Genomic DNA, 21,488 nt, shown 5'->3' with positions numbered 1-21,488 from the left:
CACACATTTAGTCTACTGTATTGACTCATATTTGACTTTTAAATTTCGCCCTCTGACAAAAACTGTATGGTTTGTAACATGTCTGCTGTGGATGCGTGGGGTGAACATTTACATAGAGAGCCCTGCAAGGGCGATGATAACCATTCTTAAAGGTACATTTATGTAACACTAAAAACCAGCGCTCTGAAATTTTTATTACGAATAAATGTGTAGAGGATGGACACTGAGGGAGCTTTATTAGGTTTTTTTTCAGTAAAAACTTTATGAAAAAAGAAACTTCAAAAGCTGCAGGGAAGTCATCCAACTATTATCGCTATGGTAATGACTGCTTCTCCTCACTGGCATTTATTTCTATCCTTTCACCTTTTCTCTTAGAGCGCTAACTCCACCACAGACAGCCTCATTCTGTCATTCTCTGAGACTGTTATTAGCATTGCTGTTCTGACTTTCTGACTTTGAACTGTCAACCGTCCATTTTAAGCATAATTATTTCAGTCTGCTTGCTTAAAGTCATTTGTGTGGCTTTTGAAAGAAAAATCGAAGAAAATAAGATATTCTTTACGAGAGGGGATGTTTTTAGGGGAACTGGGGTACTCCGAAAAGGCATTCTTTAAAAATGAAAAGTAGCTTTCTTTTCTGTTATCAACCCAAGATACATTTTCTATTATTACTTTTAATAGCAGGTTGTTAATAATCTCGCCGTCAAATATAATTTCCAGATTAATTATGTGTAAAATGTAATTCATAAAGTATTATGAAGAGTAACATAGAGCAGAATTATCATAGCCATTAAGCCACATCTTTCCTGGAGCTATAGATCATCAGCAAGACTCATTTTCCACTGAATAATCTTTTGCAAGAACTTCAGTTCTACCAGCAGAAGATTATAATGCATGCAGCTGCAATTGACACAGTTTTGGGGTTGGATTCTGAAACAGTATAGAGCAGTTAATGGAAAACGAACCTCGCTATTTACTTGGCTGTTTGCTGCTTAATGAAAATTTGCCGGAACCGCCAGTTATCTTCATTAGAGGTTTAATTTTGGCATAATAAAACGGGAACTGTTCCTCTCAATAGTCATGAGGTTTTCAGACTCTTTTAGGTTTTGGGCTGCACAGTGGCACAGTGGGTAGCGCTGTTGCCTTGCAGCAAGAAGGTCCTGGGTTCGAGTACACCCCTGGGTCTTTCTGCATGGAGTTTGTATGTTCTCCCTGTGCATGCGTGGGTTCTCTCCGGGTACTCCGGCTTCCTCCCACAGACCAAAAACATGACTGTTAGGTTAATTGGCTTCTCCAAATTGTCCTTAGGTGTGAGTGTGTGCATGAATGGTTGTTTGTCCTGTTTGTCTCTGTGTTGCCCTGCGACAGACTGGTGAACTGTCCAGGGTGTACCCCGCCTCTCGCCCAGTGAACGCTGGAGATAGGCACCAGCACCCCCCGCGACCCCATGAGGGATAAAGCGGTTCGGAAAATGGATGGATGGGTTTGTTTCAACAGAAACAAAGGACTTCCAAATTTGGATGACACATTTCAAAGTAAACAGGGTTATACGGTCATAGTACTAAAAAAAAAGTAAGGATGTAAATCCCTTTACAAAGTTCTTAACTTGTTTACTAAAACTTCATTAAAATCACCTGCAGATGACTAGTTTTACAAAAACCAACTCTAAATGTGGGAATAATAAAACCTGTTAATCCATGGCATGAATTTGGCGGTAAGGTCTCCTTCACGTCATATTAGGAAACCCTTTTATCTCCAAGCTCTCCTAGACTCTTCAAATGTAGCTGCGTTATGACAAAAACCTCCTTTCAGTGAAATAAATGACGACGTTACTGCCATGATGCCATGCAATCACAGTGCTACTGTTGAAAATATATATTTTTTTATTTACAATCTACAAAATTTTCTTTCCAAACATGGGAGGTTTCTGCTCGAGGTAGAGGTGTCGCAGAGGAGGCAACACTTATTAGTTACAGTGTGTGCAAAAACAAGAATAGTCTACTTAAAATTCAAAATACGTCTGTTTTATACTGATCACTCTGAGGTGATCACACCAAAGCTTTTGAGAGTAGAGCTATTTCTATGAGTTGTCACTACTGCACTACATGATCCTCCTCAAAGCAATCCAAAAGTTTCTGACAACCTGAAAATATAGTTTCCGCAAAAAGCCTGCATGTGTGATTTTAGAGGTATGAACACTTCTCCCAAGCAGGGAGTGTCATTCCACAGGGAGCACACCACTTAAGGGTCTCTGTGTACAAGAGACCTGAACATGGTGCAGTTTATTCTTTTAATTAATGCCCGTGGCAGAACCCCATTCAAACAGCAGTTGTGATTCCAAACACTTTGTGGTCTTTATAGTTTTTTTCGTGGCCACTTTCCCATCAAATACTTTGACGACTAGGCCACAGAGCTGTTTGCATGTGAGATCTCATGGATGAGCTATCGCTGCAGAAGGTTTGTTTGGAGTCTGGGGACTCTCACCCTCCATGAGACGTAATGGGCCGTGTCCTGTGTTCTTCAAAGGAAGATTTTCCTTTCAACTTTTATCATATGCCGGTTTAGAGTGTGGGAGGGTTGCAAAGTTACTGACTTGGTGCAGTCAACCATCCACTGTTGCCACACTCTCGCCTACGATGAGGGATTGCTGAAATGACAGTGACTCCATGGAATAAGTCAGGCTTCCTTAGAAAGATAGTTTTGCATCTGTTGACATAAAAAAATAATCTTATTTTCCCAAATTAGAACTTGGATCAAAAATCTAACTGTAAATGTATGTAATTGATTTTGAATCTGTTTACATGATTATATTGTATTGGTTTCATAAAATATGTGTTTGTGTTTCTGGAAATGAATTGGACCTGCTTCTCTTTTAAAGGGAATTAAAGTGAATTGGCGCTATACGAACAAACTTAAACTGAATTAAACTGATGAAGCCCCTTTCCAAGAACCCAAAGGGGTTATTTTAATTTTGGCAAATTTATAATGTCTTAGTGGCGCCTCAGTTTGGTGGGAAGGGCACCTTAGGTGGCAGACAAACACATTTAAACTTCTTAAAGCAGATTATTGGCTGACATTAGGTTATGCAACAGAAGTGCTTTAATGCACTGCACAAAACCAGACAATGTCAGGAATAGAAAAGATTGGAGATTTTACCATGTCCCAGTCAAAGTCTAGGCTTCAATCTGATTAATGTGCTATGACAGGACTTCAGCAGAATTATGTGTGCAGCAAAAACATAAACTAAACAATGTAAAGCAAAGCAGACATAAACTTTTCTGAAACAACGTAACAGACTAATAGGGCTGTAAAGAAGTCAGGTACTCAAACCAAATGGTTGTAAAATTTGTTGTAAAAGCTATGAAATAAGTTTTGTTTGTGTCTTTTGTTGTTTGCATTTTTGTGGAACTTGTCTGGTTTATTGAGTGCGGTTGTAAATCTATCCGTTGACTGTCTGGCCACTATACTAAACAGCTTGTAAGGGGGAAACTGGGCAGTCAGCATCAACTCATTAACACTAAATCTCCTCTCATACAGGCCGATGGCCTTGTCCTTCTGTTGGGATGATTTTCGGCAACAAAAAAGATGTAGTGCAAAAACTGAATAATATACTCCAGCCTTGAGAGATAGTCATCTATAAGATTAGGACAGAGTTTACATTTCAGCAAGATAAAAGCTAAAATGCCATGATAAAATAAAAAAAAGAGCCTAGCCTGAGGAAAACACAAAGTATTGAGGTGACCTCAGCTGTGTTTGAACAAAAAAACAGTGGGAAGTCTTACGGGAAGACTTGCTGTGAACCAATTCCCCTATCTAACTTGGGTGAGTTTGACTGATCTGCTCTGAACAAATACAAAAAAAAAAAAAAAAGTCTTGTGAGAGGGTTGTGGACTTGCACCTAAAAAGGCTTGAGGCTGTCAGCACATCTGAACAGGCCTCAGTGCAGGTTTCCAAACATTTTTGGGCATACAGTGCTTACAACCTTCAGGTCAATCTATGGTTGCTGTTACGCTCTAGAGCTCCAAATGCAAAGCTGACACTGACATCTGACCTTGTTTTCAATGAAAACAAGGTCTTAAGCAAGTAGAACCGGCTTTTGCAATCATTTGCTGGAGTGGGAATGTGTCAGAATTATACAAAGTACATTTTATTGAATAAGACTAAGCCACCTTGCTTGTCATTTTTTTTAATTTACACCACCAGTCTCTTTGTTTGTGTTTTTTTTTTTTTAACAAAGCAGATGAGGACAGCATGCTCAGTTCAAACAGAGTATCAGAATGGGGAAGAAACTGGATTAAATGACTTTTAACATGGCCTGCTTATTGCTGTCTGACAGGCTTGTCTGAGTATTACATAAACTGCTGATTTACTGTAATTTTATGCAGTACAGAGAATGAATCTTACAAAAAGAAGAAATGAGAGGGAGTTGTGTCGACAACAATAGCTGTTTTTCCATCAACTTCTTTATGCACATTTTGAAGTGTCGCATTAGAAAAGGTTGATTCCGGAAATGCAAAATTCAAAAATAGCTCCATCAACTTTTGTTGCGTCTGCATCTTCCCAGATATTCCCATAACGCGCACAGAGTTGCATTTCTTTCTCCACGTCTCCGGACAGCATGTAACATCGGCAATACTAGTTGACATGACAGAACAATTACAACCGGGGCTGATAGCAACACATTCCTGAAAACCTCTCTCCATTTTTTTTTTAGATTTGTGGTCCTTGCTAGTTTGCAACCTCTATTTACTTTTCACAACATGTTAAACCTTGAAGCAGATAGGCTACAGCAGGAGAAGACCACACTGACTGTCACACTGATAGGTCTTTTCCACCGACGCGGCTCGGAGCCCATTCTGGTTCTGGAACGTGATTTCCACTGGAAAAAAAAAAATACGTACTGGCATGTGAAAAGTAGCTAAAAACAGGAGGCAACAATTCTCAGGAAATAATCCTAGCTCCTGAGCCACTGTTGCCCTGGTAAGCCTGAAGACAAAAGATGGTCCATGTCAGAATTAGCAAGGCGTACCTAATAAAGCAGCTTGTAAGTGTATATGCCTGTTTTAACAGTTATCATTTATGTATGCATTATACTGACGCATTGTACACATTAAGTCTATATAAAACATGTATTAGCTACAGTTTTGTGGGCCAAAACATTTAAATACAGTATACGTTTTCTTAAATTGCAAGAGATTTTTTACTGGCATCAGTAACTGATATTTTTTTTCCCCACTGTCTTGCAGCACAGTTATGAAATGGTAGCGTCTCGAAAACATAAGTGTTACTCTGGGGATTTATGTAACTATCCTCTCAAGTTTTTTTTTGTTTTTTATTGGCACAATCAACTTTAAATTTTAGCTATTTGGAGGAGAGAGTGCTTCACAAAGACTGACATTATCTGGTTTTGACCTGATAAAAACTCTGCAGTACTCTATATCAAAATAAAACATTGAGTCTATATGGGTTAGGACTTTTCTGAATTAATTTCATTGTTTTCCTTCACTATCATCCCTCACAGGAGCTGCTTTTTCTTTCCCCCTGGAGATGGGGGTATGGGGGAGGTGGGGGCCAGACTGATGAACACACAAAAAAACAAAATCACTGTTCAGATCCTAGAAAAAGGCCTAGACACAAAGCTTAAAGAGACTCATATATATTGCAAATAAAGTCCTCCATTTTTTGTTGCAACTATAATGAGAATATATAGCACTGTATCACTTTGTTTTACCAAAGTAATTTTTTCCTCAGTTGGGATCCTACTCATGAAGTATTCGAAGATAAGAAGTGCATTTATGCTTGTAAATTAGATAAGAGCAGGGCTTTATCAAGAAAGCTAATCTCTCTTCATGCAACATTCTGCTGTTTTTTTTTTTAACTAAAGATAACTAGCTAACACTTGGCTTGTTTCAAGAAAATAACCTTGAAAGATATGGACCAACTAAATTCAACTATTTCCAGGAGCCATATTTGGCATCATCAAGGAGAAGAGAACCATAACTTGGATGGGAAATGCATAGAAAAGACAATTATTAGTTTTGCACTTCAGAAATTTGGGATTTCTGGAAAAGAGGCAATAAGAAAGTCACGTTAGGAGAGAACCATAACAGGTCTTGCTTGCAGTTTAAAACATTTAATGCAGCACCCATGCAGAACAAAGAGCAAATGTTGAGCTTTTTGACCAAGATACCAAATGTGTCAAAATAAAAAACTAAGACTACATCCTTAGCACTCAGCAATCTGATTAATCTTGAGCCATTTCACGAATGTGGGAAACAAAGTATTATTTTTTTCTTCCGCTTAACATGCACCCTACTTTGTATTGGTTTGTCAATTTACCTTCAAATGCACTAAAATTGATCACTGTAATATATATACACATATATACATATTATATACGTCTATATATATATATATTATATATACTACATATATATATATAGTAGACTTATATATATCATATATATATAGATATATATATCTAAATCTATACATATGTATATACGTATAGAATATATTATTATATATATCTATATATATATATATATATCATATATATACATATCTATATACACATATATCGATATAATATATATACATTCTACCCTAATATATATATACACCGTATCTATCTATATCTATCTATATCTCCTAATCTATCTACTATCTATCTCTCTATATATCTATCTTATCTATTCTCCTCTAATCTCTCTATCTCTCAATCTCTCTCTCTACCTACATCCCTGCCCTCTATATATATACAATCCAGGGGAGATCTTTAATACACACAGGAACTCTGACATGGTATATTTGTTACCTTTCTAAATTCTTGCCATTTTTGTTTTGGTCTTTTTTTCCAGCTGAATGTGTGAAATTGTATGTTGAAGACAAAAATATTAAAAGAATCATTCAATGTGCACACAAATAAAAACTTCTAAGTTTTAATGAACCTTTCGAGAGGAAAAAGTACCTGATAGCGCTTATATTAAGTATGTTTTATGTTTTCAAGCACACACAATAAGTGCTCAGTCTTTAAAGGTCTGCGCATGAATGATGATTTCTCGCTCTCGGTTCTGAAGTCTTAAATATGCCCTTGTCAATTGTTTCCTTCCTCTACCATGGTCCTATTCCCAATTAGTGTGCCCTAATTATACACCAGTCTGACATTTATGTATCCTTTTCACTGAATTGGCTCTGGCATCCATGGAGTGAAAGTAACTCAAAGTTCTTTGTCACTCTTACGTCTACATTTAAATTATGTGTTTCTGCTAATTACAAATTTTCATCTCACACTTCAGTTTTTTTGAAATGTCACAGGTATTTAACTTAGCCGTTTTCTAATCACATTCAAATAGGATGCTATAAAGGTCAACGAGGCTTGCTCTTAACCTGGGAACGCCACAAACACTTTTTGTTACGTGCGCTCATTAAACATTCACTTCAGAAATGTCAGTCATAATTACACAGGGAGGCTTACTGCGAGACGAATTGCTAGAAGTTCTCATGGCAACACAGAGTGATGCAGCAAACTTCACCTGAATCACGCGTCTTTAAGAGAGCAACCTTTTAAAAAGGTCTCACTGGACATTTGCTCACCTGTAAATGTTTATCATGTTGAATAATTGTGTTTTAATCATTTAGATAATAGGCAACCTCTGATGAGAAATGTAAAATGCTTAATGAGAACTGTTTGACACATTTATTCCGGAGCAACAAGTCAGTAGTGGAAATTGTGTACTTTTCACATTGCAGTACAAGGAATTTTAAAACTGAATAAACTATCCTTGGAATAAACTTTAAGCTAATGTAATAATATATGTTTTTGTTCATATAAAAATATTGTGACTTGAGACATGTGTAGTTTTGAAAGCATAGCCAATCTGTTCTATTACTCTACTCCACAATAAAATAAAGAGCTCTTGGATGAAATGCGTTTATTTCTAAAAAAAAACATCTATCCAACATACAGCATCTTTAAAAAAGCAAGATAAATGAAAAAAAGAGATTATTTTAAAATATACAGTGAAGTCATGCTCATATTTGTGTTACATTTTTAGCTTATTCAGGAAACCGATACTAGCTCAATATATGTGTTCTGACACTGAAGATACACATTCATAAAAAAACTGGAACTACAAGCATTTATGAAAGCTGCCCAAGCCCTCTTTAATGAGTTTGACGTCGCCTACGTCTCTTCCTTTGCAAATCTTTTCTCATTTTTGTATTGCTTTGAAAGGTAATTTTGAGAGCTGTTAAGCTTATGCTTTTATCACTACGTAGAGTTCAACCTTGACAGATCTTTTAAAATCATATTAGGTTTTACCTATTAAGAAATATATGCAATTTTGGGCTGTTTGGACCCTCAATTCAAAAGAAAGTAAAAAAAAATTTCTAAAAAAGGTACAGAAATTGGATTAAAATTCTGAAAATACTGCCAGCTTACCTAGACACGTTTACAGTTTCATTGCATTAGTTTGAAGTGATTTTGAGATACAAGAATCTGATTTTATTACAAAAGAAGAGTGAATTAAATAAAGACCATAAATCTTTGCGTTCCAAATGTAAACTCTCTTTTTACAACATTCTGATGTGGTTTTCTATCCCACATATAATGCTATATATAATTAAAAGAAAATCTTGGACATTCATAAGAAAAAAAAGCATGTATCATATATGAAATGTTATCATTAGAGGAGGATTGAATCAACCTAAAGTGCTAAGAGGCTTAATATGTACTGCTACACAGAAGGGACTAATTATAGTGTCCAGATTCGTACAATTATATGTTTATGACAATCTCATTTGCATCGTTCATTATTATCAAGCCTATGCTGCCTAAGGATAAAAACAATCGAGAAATGTTATCTCTACTTCTAGTTTATGTCTGTTGTTCAAGAAGCCCATCAGAAACAGATATGTATTTTTAAAAGTACTAAAAAGACAACAGGTCAGGGTTAATACTTGCCTCTTGTTTCTAAACCATTTCCACAGGCTTCTCCTGATCCGGATAATCCCCGTCTAACAGAATCAGGCACCAGACTACAACTGTGCCACTTGTGGATCCTCCACCTAGATAGAATGACAAACACAAAAGCTTAATTTGGTCATGGATAATTGTGGTTTTATATATACATAAAGGTCAAAACATTCACTTGTTAGTTTGTAACTAATTATCTTGGCTGGCCACATAGATTCAAAATGCGGTATCTTGTAGAGAAATAAAAAAAAAAATACTAAAAATAGCAATCTTTTTAAAATGTTTCATTTATACATTTTCAATTCAGCGGCAAACATTCACGTAATATATTTTGTTATTGCTATGTTGCCATATGTCCCTTTAAAATTACTGTTAGTCCAAATAAATTACATTTTAGACTATATATGTATAAGTTATACATTGAAGGGATAAACATAACACAAAAAAACAAATAAGATTTTAAATGTTTTAATTGAATGACTAATTTGCATTTATATTATCAAGCACTGTGCAATATTAGTGAGAACCAATTGTGAATAACTGTTTCCCTTGTTGTTTTATGTATTTCTCATTTTCAGATTAGCGGGTGGTAAATTGTGAACACAGAAAATTATAAACCATAATAAATGAGATTCACAGTTTAATGATTAGAGTCATGTAACTCCCTTTAACTACTGCATTTCCCACCCTCTGTCTCATATTTCATTTGTATTGATGAATCTTATTTAATACTTTGATACTGTCACTACTTCCCAGTCCTAACAATAATAGAATCGATTGATATAGCTCTAATTTAAACAGCTCAAGAGTTTAAATTGACTGATGAATGTTATGTATTATATACAGAGATCATTATGACCAACTGACCATGTTGTACTTGTTTGAGCAGCATAGCACAGACATGTTTGATTGGACTAACAATCAAACTTTAATCGTGTCATATTGTTCCTTAACCTTCTCCTGAACCATGTTGGGTTTGTGTCTGCAGCCAGCAGAGAATACAGTTTCAATGACAGCTTGTAAATACACGAGTGACGGTGCTTAGAGGTATTTATCAAAGTAGCATCCAGATTTGGAAGACAGGACCCAAGGTTAACCTGCAGAGCATTGGCCAAAGCATACTGTCCTTATCAGCTTGTCTTTTTCTCATAGTGCTTTATCCGGGTAAGTGACACGCACCCAGCCAACAAGTAAATGAAAACATAATTCATCTGAGCAAGCCACCTTCTTCCACTTCTTTGTGGTTCTGTTCAGATGCTTACATGGTCATTGATGTAATTTTCTATGAATAGCAGAGGCAACCTAACCTGTTTACGATTTTGCAGCCCTACATGCAACCAAATGCAACACAATGTGTTTCTGACACCTTTCCGTGTTGAATTGTCTAATCACTGAAATGGTTATACAAATAAACTAGTCTTTCCTTCAATCTGAACCATCATTACTTTCTTCATCAATTCAAGCTACTGCAGTTTATTTGTTATCCGATCATACAGGCTAGCCATCGCTTCCCACCTGCCTCAGTGACACTTGGCTGCCCATGGTCCTATCTCCAGTTCACCAATGTTACATTACTGGATCACTTTGACAGACACGGGCCTTTACAGACCAGGAGCAAGGTTTTGCACATACTCTGACCAGCATTGTCTCACCATCATAATTAGGGCCGTGGCTTAAGTTCTGATGCCCGGCCATTTTTCCGTGTTTAGCTTGAGGGAAACTGATCAAAGTTATTTTATTTAGACTGAGTTGAGCTGAGTAGGGGGGAATTTTAATGAGGCAATTACATTATCTATACTACTACTTAGAGGACTATCTGTTAGCTGTTAGCTACTCCAGGTTTTTCTTACATTAAAAAAGAAACCAACAAACAAAAAACCCATGGTCAAACTTTACCAAGAAGAATGAGTAAATGGCACCTGAAACAGTTTATTTTAGGACGATTTTCTGCACCAAAAGTGTCCTTGTTGCTAGCCTAATCGTGTACATGATGGTAGCAGGATTTTGACTTTAATTAGCTAAGACTGGCAGTTGTGCCTGTCTAATCCCCAAAAAAAGCAACAATGGCACAGTAAAAATGATTGATTATGAAAGTGAAGCTGACATGCATTTTTCGGTGGAAATGAGAGGACATCTGTTTGAGCCAGATATCCTTGACTAAAGGCTCTGTTTGAAGTAGCTGTTTGCTTGACTCCCCCATGAGTCACAGGCCCTGATTGTACAGAGCAGGATTGGTCATAGCCTCCTTTTTGCTTTTAGGGGGAGATCCACTGAATATTTATGTGCACTTACAAATAGTGTGCCAGCAGTACTTTTAATCCATAATAATATAACTGTTAGCTAATAACAATGATTATGACTGCCAATCAGAGTGAAAATATAGGGACCATATTTTAATTTGCAAAAAAGAGGCTCTTGATGGCAAACACCTTAATAATACTCAGCTTTCATTAAAAAAGGCTTATAATTTTAAACATTTTTAAAGTATGCCTTCTGTGTGGTAAGAAAGAGCAGTTAAAAAAAAACTTTAGATAGGCTAAGTCAACATAATATGTTACATGTTAAAAAAAAAGTGGATTTTGCATGATATGATATTATCTAGGATATGATATTATCAAATCCAATTTGTAACACTGAAATACACGTGTTGTGTAGTTGGAGTTTCTAGGAGTGCAGAAAAGTTGAATTTAGTCTCTCCAGGTGCTACACAGATATGTTTATGTTCTGTTTGGGTCATATTATTCAAGCTGTTCAATTTTCTGTTCTCTATTATGTTTTTTGAACAATTAGGTCACATTATTTGCTGTGTGAATCTGTCTTTATGTTTTTTGTAGTCCAAGCTTAAGGATGTCGAAGCTACCAGTGGATAAGTCAAAATATTTGGTTATTCATTACACAGTCCTTCAGCATAGTACAAAAACGGCCGGATGGGGTGGAGTGGAACGCCCTACAACCTGGAGCGGGCCGGGATGTGAAATGCTTCCTTTGGATTTAAAGAGACCGCACCAAAACGAGTTGCTCTCAGAATAGGGGTAAAAAGGGGGACCAGAGTATTGCAGTTCCACCTCATTTAGACTAAAGATGAATGACCTAAATGCTAAAAAGAAGGCAATAATTACATATTTCCCCTTTGATGATACAAATAATGACTCCTCTAAATTAGAAACTTAATCTGTAATGATAATAGTTCACTTTTTGATTTATACTGAACATATAAATAAAATAATCTGAAAAGTGTTCTGATTAAACATGCACCTTGCTTTTCTTGTTAATAATAAAAACTAGTATCAGTCTCATATAGACGGTTAACAAAATACTGTAATAAAAAGTATAATACTATACTAAATTAATATGTATTAATAGTATTTTATAAAAAAGTGTTTTTATAATAAAATATAAAATATAATAAAAATAAAAAAAAATTTGAGTTTACCCTGCACAGTTGCACACTTCTTTGGTTTTTGATTGTGCTTTTTAACAACTAATAGCTGTGCAATAATCTTTTTGTTGCAAATTTGCCCTTATTGCGCAGTATCATATTCCTATTTATCTTAGATTTCTTGTCCTTGTGAGAATCTGCATGCATCCATTTACATTTCAGTTTAACGCTGGTACAACTGAATTTCCCTACTGTTGGACAATAAAGGATATTTCTCTCCTATTCTATAGTATTCATCAGTTTTTGTAGCTCAACAAACGCGCATGAAAGTCTTTTTCAAAAGTGCATTTGAAATGACGTTGCACAAGCAGTTCCCTTCAGTGACTCTGCAGTCAGCTGATTTCTCTCCTTGGTCCACTGGTTCTGCATCAGTGTGAAAACCCACTCAACATTAGCATTGTGTGAGGAAAGTGTAAAGACAAGCTGTTCAATCGTCAGTAATTCTGTGTAACAGTTTTTGCTTCTGGCTGCCTCAAAATGTTCGGTCCACCGCTGCCACATCCTAACCTTTTTCCTATTGTAATAAACTATTTAAACTTGCACAGCCTTTTTATATTTTTCTCTCCATGTGACCTATGAAAGCCATGACACCTTTGTTATACATGGAAACACACTACCAATGCTGCCATGCTTTTCCACCTGTAAGCAGAGAAGAACTACTAGCAAGGCCGTAGTCCAGGATGATGTCACGTCTAAATCCAAGCATTGTATCAGTCAATTTAAGTACATGCCCTTAGCTCCTCCCACAAACAATGAAAACTGGACATTTTTGTTAATCCATAAATCTCCCTATGATGCCCCAGATAGAATGTAAAAAATTGACATGTCCGGGCAAAAGAGGATGATTCTTCGCCCTAATTAAAACAAATCTTTACATGTTTTTCCAACCCAAACTTAGACATTAAATTATTCCATCTTAACCTAATTAAGGACCTGAGAAAAAAAAAGAAGAGTGTGGTCATTTTAGAATGCACCAATGAGTGGAAGGTCCAATTTAGAGGTTGCTTTTCCTGTTTAGTGGATCAAAGTCAGAATCAACCACGATGTTAGGCCATATCATCAAAGACATTATGGCTTTATCATCTGTGACCTTACAGATAATGTCATCAGTCAGCAAAACATAGCAAAGAGAGCAACCACTGGTACTTGGTGCAATTACCTAGTATGGCAAAATTTTATCTTCATTTTTATTTTATTTTCAGGTCAGAATTGCATTCCACAGTGCACTTTGCAATTATAGTAAAATATTGTCTTGGTCAAATCTCAGATATATCATGTTTACACAGTTATTAGCTGAAACACATAATCAATATATAAAATAGGTTATAGATTAAGTAAAGTGCAAAGTATTCACACCCCGTTATCATTTTTACAGTATGTTGCAACCATACACTTCCATGTGTTTTATTGGGATTTGGGATGATAGACCAAAAAGTAGTGCATAGTTATTGTGTAGAAGAAAAACATGATTTTCAAAATGTTTTTACACAAGTGTCCAAAAGATTGTGTAGAGATTACAATTTCTATTGAAACACAATTTCTCAAATAACTATAACTATGCTAACCTGGTGCGTAAACATCTTATGGAACACTGTTTGATAAATCAGCTAAAAATGGAAAGAACATGGAACAACAGCTAACCTACAAATACATTGCCACCAATAGGCCATGTGAGTCAGAGTATTAATTAGAGTGGCCAACAAGTCCGTGATAAATTCATACCTAAATTGCAAGATTTGTTGACATGACAACTCTTAGTTGGGCAATTTAAAGCTATAGTTGGTAATCCTGTTCAGAAATGCTTTTTGTTTTTCTGGGTAATTGGTCCTTCCATCCTTTATGTAGTCAATACATTATGTAATCAGAAAGAAAAAAAGACAAAAAAAATCTCAGTGGGCGTTACAGGCATGTAAAAACTAACCTATCCCTGCCGTTTGGTCTGAATAGCAGGAATTTGTCAGCGTTTTGCGCCCTGACATCTCCACCCTATCACCCTCAAGTTCTTGGGGTATCTCCTTATCTATTGGTTGTCCCACATGCCAATCATTCTCACTTAATGCCAATGTACGTGCACCATCCTTGTTAGTTTCCGCTTGCTAGCTACTCTTAATGTTTATGTATCTGGTTGCCTTAGCAGTTAGCTTCGATGTTAGCTGTTCATTGTAGCTCTGCTGCTGTCACGTATACTATGAAAATGGCTGAGAGTCGCAAGAAGCAAACTGCATACAAGTTCATGAGAAGAAGAGGAAGGCCTCAGTAGAAAGAAATAAGACCAGAATGGATTTGGGAGATTTTGGAAGAGCAGATAAGACGGTGTTGCGCATGCGCAGTTATTCAAAAAGGGACTCAGGGAAACATTTCCGGAAAATCAACGACTATCTTTAAGTCTTCATGCAAATTGGCAGTAAAAAAAAGGCATTGTTGTATGTCTAATGTGCAGCTTTGATTGAGCCATGGTCACCGCAAACATGTGCAACAATGTGCTTTGGTCAGATAAGACTAAAATGTAACTTTTCTCCGTCTATACGTAAAATAATATATGTAACAGAATGCGCTGCAACCTGAGCATTTCAACCATACCCACTGCAAAACAGTGGTGGGAGCATTATCTTGTGAAAAAGGCTTTTTTCACTGGGTTGTTTTCTCTTAACATGTTCTAAAATGCACTATAATGATGGTTGTTAATTAGGTTAACTTCTGCTGATAGGAAAAAGAAAATGTTTTGTTATAAATCTCGTTTTTACCTATACATTGGACATACACGAACTGAGTCACACTCCCGTTCTTCGTACACGGTGTCAGGACACTCTTGACCTCCATTAGAAGCCGTCTGAATGATGATTCTGTACCGAGATTGCATGGCAGCAGTGGAATTATCTGTTCAACATGAAACACAAATTTTACAAACAGGATCGTTTCACAATGCAGTACATAAAAAAAAAGTTCAAACAGGTAAATTAGTGTGACCGTTGCAAACGAGAGAGAATATAAAATCAGGAGGACACAAGTATCTAGAAAATGTCTGCGGAGGAGATCAGACATCATCAGCGCAGTCTGACATCTCAAAGAGACAGCCAAAGAAACAAGTGGTCTCGAAATTGATCTGACTGATTAGCATGCCCTTGATGGTCGTGATGTCCTCCACTTCGCTGCAGTCTGTTTTCGGACACACCACAATGTAATGGCTTCATTTGGCTCGGGCTCCAAGGCTCATTACACAAAACTAATTACAAAACATTGAAAATGCTGCAATTAAGAAAGTGATTACATTGTCAGCAGGCCCAGCGGACTACAGCATATTTACAGCGATGAGATGCCTGCTCACTTCTTCTAAAAACAATACATTTTTTGAATTTCCAAGATACTACAGCGTACATACTGTATTGAAAAACCATATAATATGCATCTTTTCACTTCATGTGTCAACTAAATATAATAAGCACTTAAGGTTGTCATCTGCAATTAACTGAAATTATTAAACACACGGAAAGTGTTATATGCCAGTTCATCTTTTTCACTCTCATTCAATTCTCCCCTTACAACCACACACATTTAGAAAACAACAAAACATACTATTTTTGTCAATGAAACAAACTATCTAAAATTTTGCCCTAAATAGGTAATCTAGCGAAGTAGGTTTTAAATATTTATCTTGAAGGTTCCATGAACATCATCATTTTTTGGTTTATTAGTTTGTAATTTCTATCATTAATTTGTTTTTGTAGAAATTCATCTACCTGGGAGACAAGATGTTGGGCATGCTGTCCATTCACTGAAGGGGGTCACTACACAGTCCTTCTTGCAGGGCAGAGAGCACGGTCGGTTTGTTTCTGGGCGAGAAGAATCTAAACACCTGTATGTGTAGACAAAGAGTTTATTTAAATTAACTTTATCCCAATGAACATTGCACAATTTGCTTTCCATAGCTAAAAAGACAACATTGTGATGGAACTTTCCGGTCCTTTACAGATTTTTTTAATGCAGAGTTTTGCTCTCACTCAAAGCCTTTCCCAATATCCATCCATCCATCCATCAATGGTGCCTATCTCCATTTGTCAATGGGAGGGAGGCCGGGTACACCCTGGACAGGTCACCAGTCTATCGCAGGGACCTCATGTACATTCAGGGCATTTTATTTTGACAAAATTTTTTAAATTGAAACAGATAACTGGTCTGAGGCTTAGATTTTGGAGGTAGAGAAGTTTGTGGTCCATCATGTTACAATCACACTACTGTTATTGCTTATTTGCCTATTTGTGCACTCTTATTCTCAGGAATATCAAATTGCACATTTATGCAAATGAAGCCTCGAGATCACTGCACCAAAATTACCTCATTACTTGAGATTCTTGAAGGAGGAACTAATCCATGTAACACGGCTCATATCATTCGCAAAGGGACAGATATCAGAGCCCTCTGACTCTAATACTGTCATACTGCTGGTCTGGGTGCGGGTCTGGTCTCTCTCTCCTCTGCAGGGTGTGAAGGGCAGGTGTTTCGCATCTCGGCTAATGAGGTGCCTACTTAAGGAGATGAGACCAGGAGGAGGGCGTCAGTTCTTTCTCGCCACAAGCGTGGTACATGACCAACCTACTTCTGGCCCTTGTTATTTCCGAGCCAGCTCTAATTCCAAGTTTTTGTCTCTTCCTTCCTAGTTCCCGAACCTCCAAGTCTGGACCCTCCTCGACATTCGGATCTCTCTGATCACCAGCCTGCCTCTGCCCTCCTCAAGGAGCCTGTCTCCCTGTCCACCCTCCAACACTCCAGCACCAGAGAGAGAGTCTCAGCATGCACCTGGACCCAGGACACCACCCTCCCAAAAGCTAAGACAAACCTCAAACCCTGTGAGTGCAGCATTCTCTACCTTTCCATCTTCTTCGACCAGCTATTCACCATTACCCAAATCTTTCCCAGCAGAACTCTGAACGATCCTGCCCGGCACCATTACCAGAACTCTATTCAATAAACCTTTTTTCTTTAACCAAACTCACTGTCTCTGTGGTTGCCCTGATTCAGAGTCGTTCTTATCCAATTATGACAAATACGAACATGCATGTTGTAATGTGTGGAGAGAAAAAACTGTAAATACTAAGTCTGATGTGTGTCGTTTTAGTCATGTCTGACTCAAAGGTAATTTCATCATGGTAAAAAAATGGCAACAGTAATAGACTCTTGATTCTAGAGAGGTGTGGCTTGCCAAACATCTCGTTATGGTCTAGAGACAGTGCTCAACATCATACCTAGCGATGAAAATGTGAGTATTGCTGCTTTAAGAATGTGACACTTTGCTCTGGCTGTAGTTTACATGAAAACACATATGAGCAGACTGAGTGCATTCAGTATTTCACATTTAAGAGGTGCTAGTCTTTTTGTAGAACTGTGTAGGAGCAATCTTCCTTAGCCTAATGCTAGGGAAAATTGCTCCCACATATAGATGTGACAAATTAGTGTGGAGTATAAAATCTACCCTTTCAAAATATTCTTTTTCCTAGCTATTCCTGTACTAAGAGCTCGCAATCGACACCTCCTGGCCTTCTTTATTGGCACTTCTTCAGTTATTCATGCAAATCCCGAATGATGTTTGAATATTGGGTGTTGAAGTAACAGTGAATGTGTTAAAGTAGTTAAAGAGATTCTAAGTGAAAGCCCAGTGACACTTCACCTCATTCAAATTCTTAATCTAGCAAGCAACTTTACAGAAGTGTACTGCTAACACAAAACTGGCGGAAACAAATGAAAACATATCCTGCAGTGATTGCTCAGCTTTAACTTTGAACTAACACCATTTGCCACTAATTTGTGGACCAAGATAGCTATTACACATTTTTATAATGTAAGATTGGGTAATTGTTTTTGAGTTCTACAATCACTGTTCTCATACCCTGATAAGGCACAGTGTGGAAGGGGAAAGCAGCAGCTCCCAGCAACAAAATCCTTCTAAAAATACTCTTTGCTCCACCTGTCTCAAAGACAAGAAAAGGACAGCCAGGATAATGCCCCGTTGACAGAAGAATGCAGCTCTAGTTACAGGAAAAGTGTATTTCACATTTTGTTGGAATGTAATCTAGGATGAAAAGGTTAAAACAAGGGTGCTTATTTGATTGGAGGAGGTGTCACAGCATGGAATATCTTCTCCACAATGCTAAAGTGTCACAGTATAAAGATTGGGTTCAAATATTTTCTTACTGTAAAATAGAAAATCATTCTTTTTGTGTTTTTAGACAAATATATATCTTGTGTGATGTATCTTTACCAGCCCATTGGCTGTGTTGCGTAGCTTTAATGTGAATGGGCTTATTACAGTGCTGTAAAATAACATAATTCATAGGCTTTGATGTTTTTTATCAACCAACAGGCAAACCCCTCCTCCTTGTCTCACAGAGGCCCACATAGAGCTCACAAATTTAGTTTCAGGCTGAGTGACTCCCTTCTCCCAAACAACCAGAGATTCAGGTCTCACTGGAGGCCCAGCATGGTGCCACATCCCTCCGACTGCAAAAGCCAGCACGGACAGGAATGAGATCAAAGTATGCCAAAGCATGAGAAGGCAGGATATATAAAACCTTTCCCTTCCCGAGCTTTATCCCCTCTCTTCTCCCTGCCTTTTTGCACTGATGCATGCCAGAAGGCATGGCAACGCAACAAAGCAGCTGGAGGAATACTGTGGGATTTGCCCAAAATTAGGATGTCAGACTTACAATTAAGGCCATGGGGTTAAGCTGCGACAACTGGGCTTAGATTGGTCTCTTAAAAATTATTGAATATGTCTTAAAGAGTGTAATCAACAACCAAATTTATTGCTATTATTTTCTAAGTTTCTAAGTCATTCTAAATCTTTAAAGCAAAATATAGTGCAACAATTAGCATAACCATTGAATCTATTTACATTTTGTCACAATACAACCACAAACAATATACAGAAATGCAGCGACAGCTGTGGCGTGTTGAATTAAAAGCTGTGCTCGCCAAATTCCATTAATTCATAACATTTCCTACCAGAGACATGAGTATATTAGACCAGGTCTACTGCAACATTCCGGGAGCATATAAGGATGCAGCGTCTCCTGTTTTTGGAATTGTCAGATCACATCTCTGTGTACCTGATCCCCCCTGATCTGCAGAACCAGACCCGTCATCAGAACCATTTAGGTTTGGACTGAGGAGGCCTGCTCTTTAGTGTTTAAAGAGGGTGCGCATCTATGGGATTACATTAGCCTAGCCAGACAGACTGACTTTTACGGAGAATAAGTCAGTCTGGTAAGGCTCCATACCCTCCGCCTAAAACAGACCGGGTCAATCACAGCTCGGGAGGCAGGACTTTACGAAGCGTCACTCTCAACTGCAGAATTACCCATAATGCAGCAGCGCTTTTCTGTAGCTATAACAATCAAGATACATACAGAGATTTCTGTTGCCTTGTGTCATGAAAAAAGCCCATGTGAGTACAACACTTATCCTCTGATTTTTTGTTTAGACAAAAGCGGTAAAAAAAATTGTTTACTGGAGAGTTTGCTCAATGTCTTGATATGTTTTGTAGACAACAAATAAAAAAAAATAAAATAAAAAAAAAACAGAGTGGGTCGCTTGGAGTTTTTTTGCATCACATCTGTTGTTATCCGGCTGGTTCTTACCTGTTGACACTGACCCTGTTAGACCCGCCTTTGAAATTGGGCTCTACAAGCTCCTTACCAGACTGATACGCAGTGTATATGGTTTACGTCAAAAAGCAGCATTCAGATCAGGAGACAGACTGGCTTACAGTAGGGCTAGAAGTAAACTGAAAAAAGGCATCCAGAAGGCAAAGCACAGGTACAAGCAGCACATATTTCCTTAAAGAAGGTCCTTCCTTAAGGAGGACCTTCTCTATTAACCTTCTTTATGTCATAGTTATGGTTCGGTTTAGTTTGGTTTTGGCCTTATGAGGACTTTTATGTTTACCCTGTCACTATTCAGCCACCAGCAGTTACCCAATCAGTTTGCCTGTAATTCCCCTGTCCCCAGTCACTAACCAATCAGTTTGTTCAACTTCCAGTCACCACCCTGCACACACTTCAATCTCTCTGCGTCTGTCTGGTAAGACATCTATGCAAATTGCACAATTCTGCAACAAAATGTATTTCACAGTATTGTAGACTGCTATTAGACCTTTTGACTTCAAACGAGTCCATTAACTTGTATATGATTTATATGGGTTTTATGTAATTCTTTATCAAAATGTAGTGAATAATTGTAAAGTGGGGTGAAAATGATACATTGTTTGCAACATTTTTACAAAAAAATCTGAAAAGAAGATTGGTGTTATGCAGCATATCTGATTTAATATCTTGAAGAACCCCTTTTTGCTACAATTAGTATTTTGTGATATATCTTTTTTCACATGCAAACAATTATATGTTCCTAATCTCCTTTGCAAAACAGCTCAAACTCAGTTATATTTGAAAATGGGTTTCTATGAACATTGCTTTTCAGGACTTGAGACAGAATAAGGTTTGAGGAAAGTTCAGGTTTTGACTATTCCATTGCAGCTCTGGCTATGTTTCAGATTTTTGTTCCATTGGAAAGTAACCCTCCACCCCTTGTCTCAAAGCTGCTGCAGCAACAGGTTTGAAATGCCTTGCATTTTGCTCCATTTATCGTCCCAACAACCGTCCCTGTTGAAGAAAAGCATCCCCACAACATAATGCTGCCACCACCATGAGTCACAATGGAGATTGGTGTGCTTACCAGAAGTGTCAAGCTCCAGTCCTCGAAGGGCTGATGTCCTGCAACTCTTATCTGTCTCCCCGGTCCAACACACACGAGTCAAATAATCAGCTTATTAGCAGGACTCTGAGGAACTTGACTGGATACTGAGGCGCAAATTCAGCAATTTGATTCCCCTAGAGGACTGGAGTTTGATACCCCTGGTTTAGGGTGATGTGCATTTTTAGTTTTTCTTCACACATAACCTGTGCTTCCACTGCAGGAACCTCTACATGAACCCAGGTAGTTTACTGGGGTGATTTGTCTCCCCAAAACGGGAGCCAAACTTGACCAGAAAAAAAAAATCTGAAATCTACACCAAAATAGAACA

At 37.5% G+C, this 21,488-nt stretch overlaps 1 protein-coding gene across 3 annotated transcripts in view; it reads right to left on the bottom strand.

Annotated features, from left to right (window-relative positions):
* Positions 1–21,488, bottom strand: part of thsd7ba (thrombospondin, type I, domain containing 7Ba) — a 301,550-nt gene that overhangs the window by 98,412 nt on the left and 181,650 nt on the right. For all 3 annotated transcript variants that reach the window (XM_036139542.1, XM_036139541.1, XM_036139543.1), the window contains exons 11-13: positions 16,153–16,268; positions 15,160–15,292; positions 8,965–9,068 (exon numbers count right to left, since the gene is read on the bottom strand). In XM_036139542.1, coding sequence (XP_035995435.1) covers positions 8,965–9,068; positions 15,160–15,292; positions 16,153–16,268 — 353 coding nt within the window. The remainder of the gene's footprint in view (positions 1–8,964; positions 9,069–15,159; positions 15,293–16,152; positions 16,269–21,488) is intronic.

This window comes from Fundulus heteroclitus, chromosome 7, assembly GCF_011125445.2.
Source record: "Fundulus heteroclitus isolate FHET01 chromosome 7, MU-UCD_Fhet_4.1, whole genome shotgun sequence".
Lineage (NCBI taxonomy): Eukaryota > Metazoa > Chordata > Actinopteri > Cyprinodontiformes > Fundulidae > Fundulus > Fundulus heteroclitus.
The sequence above is the reverse complement of the archived record's forward strand: the minus strand, read 5'-3'. Positions and strand labels throughout refer to the sequence as shown.